General features: G+C 46.7%; 1 protein-coding gene across 1 annotated transcript in view; it reads left to right on the forward strand.

Moving 5' to 3' along the window:
- TSNAXIP1 (translin associated factor X interacting protein 1) overlaps positions 1 to 18,666 on the forward strand; it is a 362,126-nt gene that overhangs the window by 130,583 nt on the left and 212,877 nt on the right. Inside the window, exon 3 of the mRNA XM_085637810.1 lies at positions 15,473 to 15,585. Within this exon, the coding sequence (XP_085493936.1) occupies positions 15,473 to 15,585 (113 nt within the window). The remainder of the gene's footprint in view (positions 1 to 15,472; positions 15,586 to 18,666) is intronic.

The following is an 18,666-nucleotide window of genomic DNA, read 5'->3' on the forward strand; positions in this document are numbered from 1 at the left end:
AGGCCCAAGGACATTTGGGGCCCCCTAACGTGCTATCGGTTAGCGCACCCGCGGGCGGACCCCGCAACAGAGTAAGAGGTGCCTGCATCTTGGGAGGTTCTGGACACACACAACATTAGTGGGTTTGGTTTTCCTTGAGGGTGGTGGTGCTATTGATCTGTGCTGATTGAATTGCATATTGGCAGGTTTGGACTGTCCGGGTGTGCCCGGGATTGGACACTATTGGGGGCAACAAAATGGCGGCTCATCATTGAAGGAAAATGTTGCGGGTACATGGTAACACTTACCCGACTGTGGGTATGTGTGATGCTTTGATCAACTGTAAGATAATCCTCGATGTTTATGTAAATACTTCATTGTACTTTTCTGAACAACAGTGTGTACTTCACTGCTCTTAGGCGCTATGAAATAGATATACCGATAATGTGCCAATTATTATAAGCGTAAATGACACACATGTATGATTTGTTTGAAAAATAATAAACAGAAGTAAAAAAAAAAAAAGGGTCCTTTTAAACATACACTAAAACATATTCTCAAATGTATGCGGCATAGGTCAGTAGCAACTCCTTGGAACAGCGATCACACACAACTCAGAATCACCTGAAAAAGATGTGATAATAGGTAAAAAATTTAATCTTGTTATGAATAACAAGAAGAACAAATCAGTCCATAGATTGGGTGAACTGGGAGCGATTTCTCTAGAGATGAGGGACCCTACGAGAAGTGGCGCTGCATGATATCTGACATTTTTTACACCTCATAGATTGAGACTACACCTTTTACTCAGCCACCCCTAAAACCTATGCACGACTGGACCACTTCCTGGGGTCCTCAGCGATTCTTGACCAAATGCACCAATCTGGGTTTCCCTGAGAACCTCACAGGTGCCTACACAGCACAACTCTTGGCGGCTGCGGGACTGCCTACTCTAAAATGCACATAACCAGGACTCTGAGAGGAGCACTATCTCGCTATTTCTCAAACACAACAACACAGAGGGGTGAGCTCCCACACTCTGGGGAATAACTTAATATTACTATAAGGGACAAACTTAGCTCACTTCCAGTGGCCACTAACAAAGAAAAAGCTGATAAGTGTAGACAACTGGAAGATCTGGTTAGAACACTAGAATGAGAATACCAGCGTACAGGGGCATCTAAGACATTGCATACGCTACAGGCAGCATGCACCTAATTAAAGGTTTTAGACACTGGCCAAGACAAGTATGTGCTTCTCAGGATAAATCAGAAGTACTACAAGGGTACAATAGAGCTGAAAGGATTTTAGCCTGCAAGTTGCATGCTCAAGCAAACCAGAAATCTCACACACACCATAAACTCTGAGACCGGCTTTCTGCATAAATCAGACATGGAGATCGTTTAGGCATTTCATAACTTCTACTCCAAGTCATATGCCACATAAGAGATCCAGGAGATAGAATCACTACTGGAGGGGTTAACACTCCAGAAATTGCCAGATTCCTTGTCTACCACCATGGGAGAGCCAAAACTGGTTCAGGAGGTAATCTTGGGCATCTCGCAATTTAAGTTACAGAAGTCCCCTGGCCTTGAGGGGTACAAAACCTAGTTCTATAAGATGTTCTGCAGCGAGAGCACACCCACCCTTACACAGCTATACACTGCAGTACGTGAGACAGGAGTAGCGACATAAACAATGCAAGAAGCAGCTATCTCAATCATACATAAGCCTACCAGGGATCTACAGCTCTTCTCCTCATATCACCCAATTTCCTTGCTCAATGTAGATAATAAATTACTGATGGGCTTGCTAGTCCAATGCTTGGGTAGCTCTATGCACTCTCTAGTGGGGCCATATCAGGCAGACTTCATCCCTGGACGCAAATGCTCACATAATACCAAATGGATCTTGCATCTCATAGACAAGGTGGAGCAGGCGGGCAAAGTAGCAATCTTCTTGGCGGTTGATGTTGAGAAGAATTTATACAAGGCCAATATTGACCTCTGGGGGCCTGTGTTAACCTTGGTATTAATGGCTTGCTCCCTAAAAGGGAAGTTGCTCACATGGAGAGAGTCAATCACCGTCCCAATTTTAAAAAAAGGAGATAGTCTCAATCCCGCTTGCTACAGACCCATTTCACTCCTCGATTCTCTTGTTAAGATAGTAGGGCATGTAATTTTAAAAAGGCTTTAGGAGTGGGCGGAATCAGACAATTCCCTGTCAGACTTACAATATGGTTTTCGCCCGGGAATCGGTACGATCGAGCAGAGCCTTAATTTAAACTTGTTAATCGGAAAGTATGTCCACGTCAAGAAAGGGAACTTATATCTAGCCTTTGTCGAATTATCCTCTGCGTTTGACTGAGTCATACACTCCAAGCTCTGGCAAAAACTGATGGATGTGGGAGTGGAGGCACCAATCATAAGTTTATTGAGGGACCTGTATTCAGGCTGTAAAACCAGGGTTAGATATGGCAGTAGGGGAGAATGCACCGAAGCATTCAGTGTAGAGAGAGGGGTGAGACAGGGATGTGTTCAAGCCCCCTTCCTGTTTTCATTATGCAACAACAGTGTAGGGGAGGTACTTGCAACATCATCTAAAGATTTACCTCAAATAGGAGCGCACCCTGTCCTGACCCTCCTCAACGCTGATGATGCCATCCCTCATGGCTCGTACACCCTTTAGCTCTGCAGTCCCTGCTGTCTAACTTTTCACAATACATGAAAGATCTTGGTCTCATGATCAATATTGGGAAAGCATTTATCAGAAAATGCGGCAGGACGAGCAAAAAATGTAGAGACATAATAATTGACAATACCCCCATTGCCTTTACCAATACATTTTCCTATCTGGGAGTACTATTTGATAGAGATTGTTTGTGGAATAAAGCCTTTGAAAATAGGAAGTTACTATTTAGTAAATCTTGTATGGCCCTCCAGTGTTTTGCAAAACACTTGGGCACAAATCCACAAGAGGTAGTGATGAAAATTTATAAAGCCAAGTGTCTAAGCATAGCTACATATGGGGCAGGATTGTGGGGGTATAGAAATTGCACTGACTTGCAAATGGTGGAAAATGACTTAAAAGCACATCAGCCTATGTTACCCACACGGAACTAGGGGCACAATATGTTTCAGACTCAATAAAGCTGCAACCAATACTTCTTTGGCACAAAATTTGGACCTCGGAATATACAGTACTGAATCAAGTAATTATTGGGGACTGTCTAAAACGTAGTTTGCGCACAAGAATATTATGGTTAACATATGTGCAATGCTATTTCCACAATATGGGCTGTTCCGAGTATTTTGAAAGGCCAGAAACCCTTTGCTCTATTAGCAAAAAAACCCTGAAAGAGAAAGGCTTGTTGCACTTAGAGAATCTTAGATGGACACTTGAAGCCCCTAAACCACGTGTATTAAAGAACCAAATAATTTTAACTACTTTTAATATGCAACCTTACCTCAAATCAGTTTTGCATGGTAGACACAGATTTGTTTTAACCCATTTAAGACTTGACATTTTCCACCGACTTGTCAGTTTTACAAAAATAAATGATTGGGTACTGTTAGATTTGGGGGTCTCTAGTTGGCACAGGCATGCATGTGTGACAAATAGGGACCCTTGCCTCTAGTCAGGGTAAGGGGGTACACTCCTAAAATAACCCCTGTTCACCCCCTTGGTAGCTTGGCACAAGCAGACCGGCTTATATCAGAGGCAGTGTGTAAAGCATTTGTGAACATATACAGTAATCAAGTGACAACACTACAGATGGACACCACACAAGTTTTATATCAAAAATAAGTATTCTTTATATAGATTTAACACAAGACCATAAATGACAAAAATCCACAATACTGTTACTTAAAAATGGTAGTTTTAGCTTAGTTCTCTTTAGTTCTTAAATGCAACACTTTTAGTTCAATGTAACTTTAGATGCGACACGCAGGGCAACAAAAGTGTTGCAATGATGGTGATGTGATGAAAGTTTGGTGCAAAGAAATAAAGACGTGAAGATCTTCCTAATGCGGTCCGCTTTTCCGAGGTTGTGAGAGATCTCGTCTCGATGCATCAGCTGCTGTGACGACACCCTTGTCCAGCGGTGCGACGACAGCGGCTTTGGTGGCGACACTCTTCTCCAGCGATGCGAGACGCTTCCGCTCAATGCAACAGTTACAGCGGCGACACCCTTGTTCAGAAGTGCGACGGCAGCAGCTCCGACAGCAGCACGCTTCTCCGTGGATGCGAAGCGCTTTTCTTGATACGGTGCAATGCTACAGTTCCAGCGGCGACACCCTTGTTCAGAGATGCGACGGCAGCAACGGCGACACGCTTCTTCGGTGTTGCGGGACGCTTCTCGTGATGCGGTGCAATGCGACAGCTACAGCGGCGACACCCTTGTTCAGAGATGCGACGGCAGTGGCTGCGACAGTTACACGCTTCTTCTCCGTGAGTCGCGCTTCCAGCTCCTTGCGACACGCAGACCCTCTGAAGGCCCAAAACAGCAGCAGGCACTTCCAAAGAACTGTGAGGAGCAGGGGGTTGAAGTCTGTTGTCACTGAGACTTCAGCAGGAGGCCAGCTCTTTTCCAAGCCCTTGGAGATCCTTCACAAGTTGATCAAACGTACACGCAAAGTTCCTTTCTCCTTCCTTTGGCAGTCAGGCAACCACTGCAGGCCAATCCCCCAAGCAGCACTTCAGCTTAGGGATCGTCTCTCCTAAGTTTCTTCTGGTTGCACTCCTCAGCAAAGATTTCTTCTTGTTTCCCAAAGTGATCTGAAGTTCTTGGGTTGGGGTCCCAATTTTATAAGTTTTCCTTTGTTCTCTGAAGGCAGAGAGGCCTTTGTCTAGTCCAAACCAGTTCTGGTCAGTCCTGGAGCACTTTGTTTACATGACTCCTTCTTTCCTTTCAGAGTGCTGGGCAGAGACATCAGACAAACCACAGGAGGTGGAGCCAGCATTGTGGAGGGAAGGCACAACCCTATTCAGGTCCCAGGTGCAACTCCTCCCTCTCATCTAGATGCAGATCTCTCTATTCACCACTGGGATACCTCACCCTGTCTCCTGGAATTCCCCAGCCCTGTCACTCAAACTCCAGACAAGGAATACACAGCCTAGCAGAGGCAGGTTCGAATAGTTAGACAAGAAAATACCTACTTTCTAAAAGTGGTATTTTCAAACACAGAATGTTAAAACCAACTTCACTAAAAGATGTATTTTATCATTTTGAGTTCAGGCATACTAAATTCGAACTTCTACCATGTTCCCTGAGTCAGTTAGGATTATAGAAGGTAATAATCAAACCGCCCATTCTGGCCTATGGAGAACAGGTAGCCTTGCAATATTGAAACACGAAAATGGCTGTAATTCACTATTAGAACATACCACACACACCAGGGCATGTCCTACCGTATACTTACAATGCACCCTGCCCTTGGGCCTGCCATAGGGGTGTCTGATATGAAGAAAAGGGAAGGTTTAGGGACTGGCAAGTGGTTGCACTTGCCCAGTCAGCGTGACAGTACCAGACTGCACGCAGGCTCTGCAATGGCAGACCTTCGACACACTTTTACAGGCTGCTTCTGTGGGTGGCACAACCAGTGCTGCAAGCCCACCAGCAGTGTTTGGATTTACAAGCCTTGGGCACTCCTGGCGCACTGTACTAGGGTCTGACAGGTAAACCAAACCAACCAATCATGGAATCACTAATTCATACATCAATTTACAATAGGGAGCACTTGCACTGTGGCACTGGACAGCAGTGGCACAGTGCCCAAAGCATCTAACACCAGCAAAAACACATGAGGCAACAGCGAAAAAATGGAAGGGAGACCCACGCCAAGGTGCCAGGTCTAACAGGTACAAAATCTGATTTACTGTCCCTGCGACAACCTGGTGCCCCAGGATATAATACATGTGGCCTTCTTTTGCAAGTTTTATACTCGTTTACGGAAAAGATACATTTTACCAATACTAAAACAGTACCGCTTTACCCAATGTCGCCCGGCTTACGTTTACTTGCAAACACTACCTACTTTAGAAATAAGTTGCAGACTGGGTTAATTTTTATGGTCGGCTTTTAATACTAGAAAGACTATGGTTTTAATATCATGATTGGGCTAAATTCTATAGTATTAAATGCTTAATTGTTTTAGAATTATCAAAATTAATACCTGGCGGAACCTAGGATTGTGTAACATAATCATTTGATAGCCATATTTTTTACCCGTTTTAACTCTAGTACAGCGGCACTTTACAAACTAGAGCCAGGCACGCCTGTTATTAGAGTGCCACCTATAGTGGATTAGACTTTGCACATAAGTACAGAAACCCAATATAAATGGTCTTTTTACGTTTTGCCATCATTTGTGTATTTTAATAGATTATGTCAGATAATTTTTTACTATTGGGTAAGTACTGTATAATGCTGCTTTGACGTTTTATATGCTTTTATGGATGTTTTTTACTCGAATAAAGATGGACTTGACTTGAGAAGGCGTTTAAACAAGCTCACTAGCTATTTTTCAGAGCAGTGCTGGGCCTAATGGAAGCAAGCCCTAAATTTGTCTTGTGGGCAGGGGCGGCTCCTCCGCTAATGCGGAGGATCATCGCCTCACTGCTATGTGAGCAGTTAAAAAAGGAAAAATAAAAAAGATAATAACAAATGTTATTATCATTTTATTTTTCTGTGGCTCGTTCGGTTAGGGCGGGCTCTAACAGATACAGGGGAGGAGTGGTAGGCACTCACTAAGTGCGCAGGGCAGTTTGGCCTGCCCTCCCGGGCCGACCAAAACAGTCCTGCGCACTTTGCATGTTCTTCGTCCAGGCTGTACTACAGCCTGGGTGAGGAACATGCCCAGGCCCCCAGTCCCTCTCTGAGCGCCGAACCACGGTGCTCAGACCAATCAAATATGCTGCTTAGCAGCGTTGTGTTTAGCTACGGGAATCTGGCAGTCTGGGTGCTTCCTGTTCCTGGTTCCTGCCCCTGCTACGCGAATCTGGCGGTGTAGGTGCTTCCTGTTTCTGGTTCCTGCCCCTGCTACGGGAATCTGGCAGTCTGGGTGCTTCCTGGTTCCTGCCCCTGGAAGCGGGCAAAGAGGACCGAGAGGCAGCAGCCTGCGTGTATGTAAGTGGTTTTTTTTCTTTACCCCCACCCCTGCCTGCCCCTCCACCCACGTTAAGTTGCGTCCGCCACTGCTTGTGGGTCTTCAGTGGTTACCAAGACCTCATGCTAAGATCAGGGTGAATAGCACGCTGGTGCCCGAGATTCATATAAGGAAAGAGAAAAGTTAGAACTGCTTCCTGTCCCCACTCCTTTTTACACTTTATATGGTATCCATAGCTATTAGAAATCATAATTGGATTAGTGGGGATATGCTTGGCCAAACAAAACACAAACTGTGTGTTTATACTGATGATGTTTTATTGTCATTAGCTAACCCGGAGACATCCCTCATAGTGGCTCTGAGTGTCAGCGCTTTGGCCTCTGGGTTCAAAATCAACAATCGTAAATCCTAGCTTCTGAGCCTCGCTTTACCTTTTGAGATAACGTGACTGTATAGTCCCAGCTCTCTCTTCGGTGGGCAAAAGGCGGAACCTACCTGGGGCTGCACATAACACCAATGGCTGCCAAAATGGCTAAAATAAATTATGACAGCCTGGTCTGCCAGCTGAAATTAGATTTTCAGTCATGGTGCAATGCCGGTCTTTCTTGGCTGAGGCGAATCGCAGCAGCCAAGATGACTGCTTTACAGAGATTCCTTTTCCTGGCCATTTCTTGCTTCTAGAGGCACACTGCGCCTCATATAGCAGCTATTTAATAACTTCATTTGGGCCGGGAAGCTTCCCAGAATTGTGGCTAAACGAATGTTTTGACCTACTGAGGAAGGGGGACATGGTGTTCCGTGCATCACCTCTTATTACTATGCTGGACAGCTCTGATACATTGCGGAGTGGCACAAAGGAGAAAGTGGAAACACTGCTTCTTCATGGACCAGTCCATAGCTGGTATACACACATGGAAGGCCTCTTGGCTAGTCATAAAACACAGATCATGGGGTTTGGAGTCTTCCCTGGGTGACCATGCTAGCTTGGACCAAGGCTATAATCAAACAAGGCCTGGTAACCATCCCTTCCCCCATAACTTCTATAGTTAGCAACCCGGACTTCACACCGTGCCTCAATGAACAGAGGACAGGCTGTAAAAGGATTGAAGACCTGTACGGTGTGGAAGGATTTAAACCCTTTGATCTTTCCCTCAGTGTCTGCAACAATGGAGTATCCACCTTCAAGCAATATGCCTCTATACTACGCCCGCTCACCCAGACCCTGCCGTGTTTCTGAGGGCACTCCCTAGCCACATACATCGACTGCTTTCTGACCACCAGTACCTGGTCTAACTCCCTCTTCCATACAGCCACGATGGTGGAGATTCCGCCTTCCAGAGGTGCACCACATCTCTCTTAGCCAGAGTGAGACCCATCCAAAGGAGTGTCATACCATATCAAGTTAGCTCCAAGTCTTCAGTGATGTGCAAGAAGACAAGCTTCGGGCCTCTCAGTAATTGCTGAGCCTAGACTTGCCCCATACACTTCAAGACACCCTCCCAGAATGGGCGGAGACAGGGGCAGCCCCATGTAGTGTGTATAAAATCTCCCATTTGACTGTGACACCCCAGGCACAGGGATGAGGTGATCACCCCCATGCAACAGAGCTTATGGCATGTGAGTAAATAGTTCAGCTGAGTAAGACACAGTAAGACACAGTCACACTGAAATCACCGCTCTCCTCAGGGAGACACAGTCCTCCATGCAGTTGTCCTCAGATAGGGCTCCCATATCCCACACCCAGGTGGACTGCAGCTCCCCGAATGTATCTTGCATGTTCTGTATCAAGGAACGATAGACCTGTGAGACCTTGTGGTCACCAAGTTCACCCTGCAAACGTTTGGCCCCAGTGGATGAAAGTCGGGAGTTCGATCAAATGACTAAAATAGGGCAGGAGGGCATGTCACAGCTGCAAGTAACTGAAAAACTGGCTACAACGGAGGGCATATTAATCAATCAGGGGTTGGTAAAGCGTGCTACTCACCCGTGAGGGTCTCAAGGCGCTGGGGGAGGAAAAGCGAGCTTGCTCCGGTCATTCGAAAAGCCAGGTCTTGAGAGCCCGTCTAAAGGTGTTCAGGGTTGGAGAGCGTCTCAGTTCTACTGGGAGAGTGTTCCATGCTGTGGCTGCAGTGTAGGAGAAAGCTGTCCCTCCAGCTCTGCTTCTGTGGATGCGGGGGACCTCTGCCAGGGCGAGGTCGGCTGAGCGGAGGTTCCTCTTGGGTGCGTGGAAACTAATTTGGTTGTTCAGGTATTTGGGTCCGATGTTGTTGAGGGATTTGTAGGCGTGTGTGAGTAGTTTGTAGGTGACCCTCTTATTGACGGGGAGCCAGTGGAGTTCTCGCAGGTGTGGAGTCATATGTTCGTGGCGCGGTATCCCTAGGTTGAGCCTGGCGGCCGCGTTTCGAATAGTTTGGAGCTTGCGTAGTAGGGATTTGATGATTCCGGCGTAGAGGGCGTTGCCGTAGTTGAGCCTGCTGGTGATGAGTGCGTGGGTGACAGTCCTTCTGCAGTCTGGGGGGATCCACTTGAAAGTTTTTTGTAGGATCCGGAGGCAGTTGAAACTGGCGGAGGAGATGGCGTTAATTTGGCGGTTCATGGAGAGGGAGGAGTCGAGGATTATGCCGAGGTTCCGAGCGTGGTCTGTCGGGGTGGGTGGGGCCCCGGGGGCGGGAGGCCACCAGAAGTTGCAGGGGCAGGGTCCGAAGATGAGAACCTCGGTCTTTTCGGAGTTGAGTTTGAGGCAGCTGTCCTTCATCCAGGTGGCCACGTTTCTCATTCCTTCCTGGAAGCTGAGTCTAGTGTCTTCTGGGTTCTTGGTGAGGGAGAGGATGAGCTGGGTGTCGTTGGCGTAGGATATGATGCTGAGCCCGTGCTGCCTGACGATGGCAGCGATGGGGGCCATGTAGATGTTGAATAGAGTCGGGCTCAGAGAAGATCCTTGGGGAACTCCGCTGATGTCGGTGGGCTCGGAGAGGAAAGGGGGGAGCATGACCCTCTGTGTTCTGCCGGAGAGGAAGGATCGGATCCAGTTGAGGGAGTCCCCCTAAATTCCCGCTTTGTGGAGCCTGATGGTTAGTGTGCGGTGTGAGACGGTGTCGAAGGCTGCGGAGAGGTCCAGGAGGATGAGGGCTGCAGTGTGGCCCTGGTCCAGCAGCATGCGGATGTCGTCGGTGGCGGCGAGCAGGGCTGTCTCGGTGCGGTGCTGTGGTTGCTGCGGAAACCGGATTAGGAGGGGTCCAGGATGCAGTTATCTTCGATGAAAGTGGTCAGTTGGTCAATGGAATCCCAGCAGCGAAAGCCTGACATTTGTGCCACCTGTGGAAGAATGGCGCCCTCCCACAGGTGTGCCTGGCCCGTCAATTTCTTGTCTCGAGCCCAAGTTTTTAAGGACAGCCACCACATCAAGATCACCACCCTCGCCGCTGGGGGGCTGGGGGGGGGAGCCTTCAGGAGTGCCCCACCATACAAGAGGTGTAGAATGGATGCGTCTTCTTAAGCCCACTTCTCTGTAGCGTAAGCTGGATCTCCCTGAAGGTCCAACCACCATTCGTTGATGATTACCAAGTGGGAGGCCCTACAGTAACTTTCCATATCTGCAGCAGCAATGCCACATTCACATCTGGTCTTAAAGTATTTGTAAGTGCTATACGGGGAGTCCTGTAATTCCACAGGAAGCCACTGAGTAGGGGATGAAGGCGGGAAAAAGACGTTTGGGTAGGGCATAAGGGTAATTCTGTAATTGATATAAGAAGTAGGGGAGGCACCATCTTGAAGATAGCAGACTGTCCCAGAAGGAACAGCGGGAGGGCAGCCCAAGTCTTAACTTCAGCCTGCAGTCTATCCAACAGAGGCTGGATAGTCATCGCCTAGGCCCACGCGGCATCAGGTGTGGCGAACATCCCTAAGCATTTAAATCCGCGGGCAGCCACTGGTATATCAGCTGCCCAGCCTGGTGATGGGGTATGGACCAGAAACATGGTAGACTTGGATGAGTTGAGTACAAGGCTTGATGTCTCCCAAATATCCACAGTGTTTGCAGGATTCATGGGCCTGAAGTCTCAGGGTGTTTGAAAAAGATTGCAGCATCGTCCATGGAACGGGCGATGCCGTCCGATGTCGGGCTCCATTCGAACCCCGATAACTGGCCTCAAAGCCTCAAAGTATATGTATTTCAGTTAATAAAAACCATAATGTTTTACAGAAAGTGAACAATACAGATTACAAATCCATTAAATTCAAACAAGAGCTTCTGTCTAGCATTAAAAATATTGTTTTAAACAAATGTCTATTTAAAATGCAGAGGCAAAAAACTATATTAAAATGTTGATACTAGCATGTTGGGGAGTTCATTACAATCATCTCCAGTTAGTGGCATTGTCTGTTTGTTTAAAATAATGTCATTTTCCTGTCTTTATCCTGGATAAAGTGGGGGCATGTTCATGCAAAGTTGCCTAGAGTCAGTAAAGTTATCAATTTATTAAAGTGACGCAATACCCCTCCTTTCCCCAATTCTTTTGTACATTCATGTTCATGCAGGGTCTCCTAATATGCATAAGGTTTTTATAAATTAAGATTCGTCTGGTTAAAGTGCAATAATGCTTGTGCAAAACTCGCCAAAGGTTACCTTTGCCCGCCGCCTGTTGTAAACAATATTCTTAAATATATATTTATACTATTCAATTACCAAGACACTTCTAAAGATGCAGACGTCAAGTTAAATGGTTGATAAACTACATGGTGACCATCAGACCCTTTGCTGACAATAACTGATCCACTATGAGGAAGAGTTTTTATAATGGCTTCTATTATTTGAGGGGTCTCCCCTTTCATACAAATAAGTAAGGCATGCCGACATGTTCTAATGTTATACAAATTAAAGATTATTTTCCGTAATGTCTTGCATTCAGTTAATAAAATGGGACCGATTGATAAAATGTGTGCCAGGCTTTCTTCATGTACATGGCATGATCTGCACTTAGTATCCTGTGGTTTCGGTTGGCACTAAGGGATGTATTCCAATGTTTGACATAAGCCAAATCGCAGTTGAAGTAACTTATTTTTGTAAAAAGATGTAAGTATATTGTTAAATATGTCCTTGGACGAGGTTGCTTGTAAGAATCAATAATTGTCCAGGCGCGACTTCTTTTACTGAACTCCTCTTCGTCTTTATGCCATGACAACCTTCTTATATGTTTATTAATTACGTTCTTAAAGGAGTTGTGAGTAGTGCCAGACCCCATAACTCTTTTGCTTTCAGGTCTTTTAATGCTGCGTCGAAAGCCCTTGCCCAATTATTTAAATTTGATTATGATTCAATTTGGATTTCTTTTCACAGCAGGGCACGTAGTGTGGCTTATCCAGAGGACCTTAGTAATGACATGAGTTTGAGAGCCTTTATGTATTAGTTTTTGGTCAATCAAGCCAGATCTGAGAAGGTGATGCGTTCGGAGGAAGATTGAACCGAAACCGGAAAACCTTATTTAGTGCAAGTTGAAAAAAGTCCCAAACTTTCCTGGGAAGCCGACTGTATCAAAGCAAAGCGATGGAATAAATTTGCTTTTCATTGCTGTAAATAATCGCTGAAAGGTTGGGCTTTGTAATTTTCGATGTATTCGCTGAAAGGCTGAGATCAGGGAAGCAATTCTTGGTTTCAGTGAACTCTGATGGAGTTGATGCATTAGAAGATCTTTTTGCCAGATGCCAAGATATTTATATGACGAACCTCGAAAAATTGACTTACTTCCCATCCAACCACCAACTCTCCTTCTTGTTTATTTTTTTGCCAAAAATCACTACCTGAATTTTTGTAAGGTTAATAGTCATTTCATTTTAGGTGCGGTAGAGATTAAGATGGTTAAGTAACCTTTGGAGTCCAATCCTGGTTAGGTTCATCAGGATTAAATTATCGGCATATTGTAGTTTGGTCACTTTTCTAGCTGCCAATCTTACCTGCGTATCAATGCGCAGCCGCTAGAGGGCAACCCTGCCATGTACTCTACCCAATAGGGAATGGGTCGGACACCATGGTGCCCACCCAGACATGTTCCGTCAAGTTGGTGTAGAGAAGACGGACATAGGCTATGAACCTGGGACCAAAGTTTATCTGTCGCAGGAGAGCAAACAGATAGTCCAGCTAACAGAATCAAACGCCATTTTGATGTCTGCCAAAAGTATGGCCGCAGGGCAGTTGAGTTGGGCCACCACAGCTATAGCGTTGTGAACCCTGCAAATATCATGTGGCACGTCCTGGAATGAACCCTGCTTGATTAGCGTGTACCAAGGAAAGAATGACCCTGATCAAGTTGATCCACCAGAGCCTTCGCCTCCACATTAGGCAGGAAAACGGGCATGTAAGTGGCGCACTGATCCGGGGTTTCCGGCTTTTGGAATCACTACTATTTCGGCCCGGCAGAAAAGCAGGAGGTAGCCTGCCACAGTCAACTGTTTCCTTAATCATCTCCTTGAAGTCCTTGGTCAGCTTGTGTATGAAGGATTTATATAACTCACTTGGGAAGCCTGTGGCACCCTGCGTTTTACCGGATTGGAGAGGAGTCAGGGCCATTGTGAGCTTTACACCTGTGAGCTCTCTCTACAGTGATTGCCTCTCAACCTCTGCGAGAGCACAAAGGGGCAGTTCAGCAACAAACTGATAAATCAGTAGCCTTGGCATTGTATCACTGCACTCCTAGAGCGCTGCATCGTGCTGCGTGACCTTCTGCACATTTGCCGCCTCCCTGACGATTTTATTCCCGAGCCCTTCACAGATATATGAGACTGGGCCATGCTATGTGACAGTTGAACAGAGATAGTGCAAGAGTTTGCTAGCTGTGTCTCCCCATTGGTAAAGGCGTAACTGCGCCTCAAGCCACAACAACTTGGCATCGTTCAGCAGGATACCATGCAATCGCTCCTGCACCAGGTCTGTGTATCCCCGCCCGACACAACGAGGGCTGTCTGCCTGCTGCCCCTCTAGCTGAAGGAACTGCGCCTCAAGCTCCTGGACTTTTTGAAACTTCCTGCTTTTCTTGGCCGTCAAATAACTAGTGATCTCACTCCGAAGGGTCATCAGCGACACAGTTCCTTTGTTCTTCTCAAGAATGTTTTTTTTCATCACAAATTTTATTGGGTTTTAAAAGACATAGCATTTAGAATTATTTACATTGCCTCAATCATGTTATGCAGAATCATATATAGTATTATTCACTTCCTACATGCCATTCTTGTTTATGCATATGTTATAGACGTGAGCTAAGGCAATATGCGAACACTGTGTTCCCTAAAAGTGTGTGGCAATGACCAATTGTCAAATACAACCAACAGTCCCCCGTAACTTGACATTCATCTATTCAAGCATGTCTTATTGCAGCACATTAGGTAGCAAGTAGGTCTCTGTTTGCCTCAAGATAACATCCCAAGGAGTCCTCAGCATCCCAAAGAGACCACGCCGACACTGCAAGGCGGCCATGCGTCGACCAGATCGCAATGTGAGTGATATCAGTGAGTGATCAGAGAGGCACCTAGGAAGGAGCTGTGCATCTGACATCATGAGCAACTGTCTTAGGGACAAAGAAATATTCCATATAGGAGGAGATGTTATGTGCCCCAGAATGATATGTGTACCCCTGTATCCCCGGGTGAAGCAGTGAGCAGGGGTCAACAAGGCCTAACACGGATCGAAAGGGCTGCAGCAGTTAACGGGTGGTTCCCCCACCCTGTGACCCGCAAAGGCGATCATCCACCACCCCATTCCTGTCTACCCCCAGCACCAACGGGACCGGTAGGAGCTCCTGGAGTAGCCTTGTAATCATACAAACAAAATCCAGCAGTCCGTATTTATGGTAATTTCTTTGTTTTATTCCAAACACCAGAAATCCAAATAGGTAATATCACAGCCAGTCTGAAAAGAATGCAGCCAACACGTATTTCGCCTTGTGGATAATTTCCACGACTTCTTCAGGGCTAATAAGTCATAATGAAATTCAGTCAAGTGAGGATCAGGCCTTATTTGTCTATTGTTGTTTCCCTTTAGTATTGGCACGACAAACTAAAAACGATGGAATTAAATCCACAGTCATTAATATTCAGCCTTTTTCTTTCTTTTGTTATCTTATTTCCCACTGGTCAGATAATGCCTTTGTTACAGTTTTGTTATGTGTCCAAGATCCAGATTTGCTTCTCTTTGATCAGTGAGCAGCTGTAACAAACTAATGACGAGTTGCTAAAGCCTGAACCAATACGTGTTAGTTATTATCCAGTAAACTGTGCTATTGTGGTAATGTCACAGGGTCACCAGTTGTACTGAGATCTTTTCTCACTGGCCAATCAGCAGCTGTGTTGGGGTAACACCCCACCTTGCTTCATCTCTTTATGTTCTCTTCTTTCAGCCTCTTAGAGAATATTTTAATGGACACTTGTCGACCTGGCCAGCATATGGCTCTGAGCAGACCATTTTGGAGAAGCGAAAACCCTGCACCGTCCCAGACCCAAGGATCCAGAGGTGAGATACAATTTAAAAGACTGAGGATTTGGCCCTTTTTTTTAATGTTTATTTACTTTCTAATAAGGTAACGTGGAGTGTACGGTGTAAAGGCGTTTATCGTCAAGGGAATTTGTGTAGCTGGCACAGGGGAGTCTTAGTAAGCATGGGTGGAGCCATACAATACACTATGGCAAGAATGTGGAAAGGCTGCAGCATATCTTATGCCACCCGCAGAGACCCCTTACCAAACACATACACACTGCCATTGCAGACTGTGTGTCTTGGTGCTGACAAAACCTAAGAGACGACATGGCACACATCCCTGGTTGCCATGCTCACAAGCACTGCCTGTGGCATGGGTAGGTCACCCCTCTAGCAGGCCTCACAGCCCTAAGGCAGGGTCACTATACCACAAGTGAGGGCATAGCTGCATGAGCAATATGCCCCTACAGTGTCTCAGTCCATTCTTAGACATTGTAAGTGCTGTGAAGCCACATTAACTACATGGGCTGGGAGTTTGTCATTACAACCTCCACAGCTCCATGATGGCTTTACTGAATACAGTGAAGTTTGGCATCATACCTCTCAGCACAATAAACCCTCACTGCTGCCAGTGTTAGATTTATTGGAAAATGCACTCAGAGGGCATCTTAGAGATGCCCCCTGAAAAACAACCAACTCCCTCATGTCCAGCTGACTGGTCTGCGCCAGCCTGCCACACACTGACATGTTTCGGATCCCCTGAGGTGGGAGCCCTTGTGCTCTTGTGGGTCATGAACAAAGGATGCTTGGGTGGAGGTGCCTCACACCTACCCCCAAGCAGGAACAACATTCAAGGCGGTGAGCCTCAATGGCTGCCTGCCCTTTGATATGCTAGCCAGGGACTTTCCAGGTAGCGGAGATGCTACGAAGCCCCACTTTTGACGGCATGGTCGGCTGGAAAGTTAGTAGTCAGGAGAGATGTGTCCCCCCTCTGCCTGGACCCCCCCTAAGGTGCTCTTGACTGTGGTGACCCCCCATCCTTAGGAAATCTTCCATCTTGAATGGAAGGATTCTATCTAATCAGGTTAGGGGATGATCCTCCACAAAGGGAGGGGACATACAAAGGGTGTAGTCTCCCTAAAAGGCAAGTAGCCCATAGGCTACTAGCTGCCAGTACCTGTAACACTCCTAAATTCAGTATTTAGGGGCACCCCTGAACCTTGCTCCTCAGATTCCTGCAACCTACGAAGACGACGCTGTGCAGCAAAGCTTGAAGACGACAACTGACTTGGCCCCAGCCCTACCAGCCTGTCTCCAGCTTGAAGAGCCTGTGAAGAAGACGACCCCTGTCCTGTAGCCAGCGACTTCCAAGAACCCCAGGAAGACTGCCACTCTTAAACAAAGACCAGATCTCCACAAGACAGTGGCCATATACAGAAAACTCCAACACCAAGGACTCCGGATCTAGGCAGGTCTGCGACCCCTGTCCACTCTGCACCCGACACCCACGGCCTGAGTCTGAGTGGCTTACCTGTCTAGTGACAGCTCCCCAGCAATCCAGACCTCAACTCCACCAGTGGCTGACCTCTACCGGACCCCATTAAGTCGTCTGCAGCCTCTACACAAAGGGTCCTCCTGACTGCATCCGGCTCCGACAAAGAAAACCCGACATCAAAAAGTACCCCTACATCCTCAGCCCCTCAGCCTTGGGGAGCCCAACTGACAGTGCCCAGACCTTACCCTGCATCCAAAATTACCTGGCCAGCCAGTGGTCACCTTCATCCAGCCTCCTGGTCCGAACCTGTAGCCTCTTTGTGCAATTGAGAATGCCCATTGAAGAGGATTGGGCTACCGATGCTGAATTGAACCCTGCACCCGGACGCGTCTGTGCCCCTGGTGGTGTAGCTTTGGTGCTGCCTTGTGCGCCCCCCCCCCCCCATGCTCTCCCTAACCCCTGGTGCCTGTGCACTGAAACGGTGGGTACCTACCTGCAATCTGCGCCTTGTTCGGTGCCCCCAGTCGCCATTGACTAACATTGGGCCCAGTGACCTCTGCACCCGGCCACCCCGTGCCGCTGGTGGTGCAGTACCTACCTTAAAGTGAACCTTGTGTTGGTCTAAACCCCCGAAGACTGGAGATGTAAGTCGTGTACTTACCTGTTAATGCATGTAACTGTTTTCCTTCCATAGAACTGCATTGCATTTAACCGTCCATCTCTTACAACTGCTAAGTTCTACTGTTGCTGACTGTAAAGCATTTCTACTGCCTTGCAAAACAATTCCTACTGCATTGCGAAAAGTATTACTACTCTTGAAAGTGTTACTTAACTGCTACTGAGTTCATCTCGGGCCCGGCTGGTGCTCAACATTCCTATTAGGAAGAGTATCAAGCATCATCTGCGCATGCTGCATTGGCTCCCGGTTAGGAAACGTGTGGAGTTTAAGGCCTTGGTCATAGCGCATCGCGCTTTGCAGGATGGAGGACCTCTGTATCTTAGAAAGCGTTTTGCTTTCTACTTGCCTGCTAGGCACCTGAGATCGTCATCTCAGCTGCTTGTGCAAATTCCTCGTGTGCGCCTCCAAAGAATGGGGGGCAGATCTCTGGCCGTTAGGGCAGCCACGGCTTGGAATTCTTTGCCTTTCTCTTTGCTCGGCATCCAAGAGCTGGGGCAATTCAAGAAACAGCTTAAAACCTTTCTGTTCTAATTCTTCTCTTATTCGGCACCTCGCAGGCTCGCGCCGGGACACTCCTAGGAGTAGCTGCGTGCGTTATAAAAACCCAATAACATAACATAACATCTTGTTTCTAAAATAAAATAACAAAGTAATAACTTTTGTATACAAAACAATTGGTCTTGGATTAAGTCTGAGTGTGAGTAATTATTTCTTGCCTGAGTGTGTACAACAAATGCTTAACACAGCCCTCTTATAAGCCTAACTGATTGACCACACTATCACAAATAGAGCTTTTAGTATTATCTACTTAAGCCTCTGTAAGCCTCTGGGAATACACTGTAGTCTTTGCACAGTATGCCTCACTTTGGTATAGTATATACAGAGCCAGCTTCCTTCACGTGACTACCCTGTTGTTCAAAGATGGTGGAATAGCTTTGTGGAT

The sequence above is a fragment of the Triturus cristatus genome, chromosome 12 (assembly GCF_964204655.1).
Source record: "Triturus cristatus chromosome 12, aTriCri1.1, whole genome shotgun sequence".
NCBI lineage: Eukaryota > Metazoa > Chordata > Amphibia > Caudata > Salamandridae > Triturus > Triturus cristatus.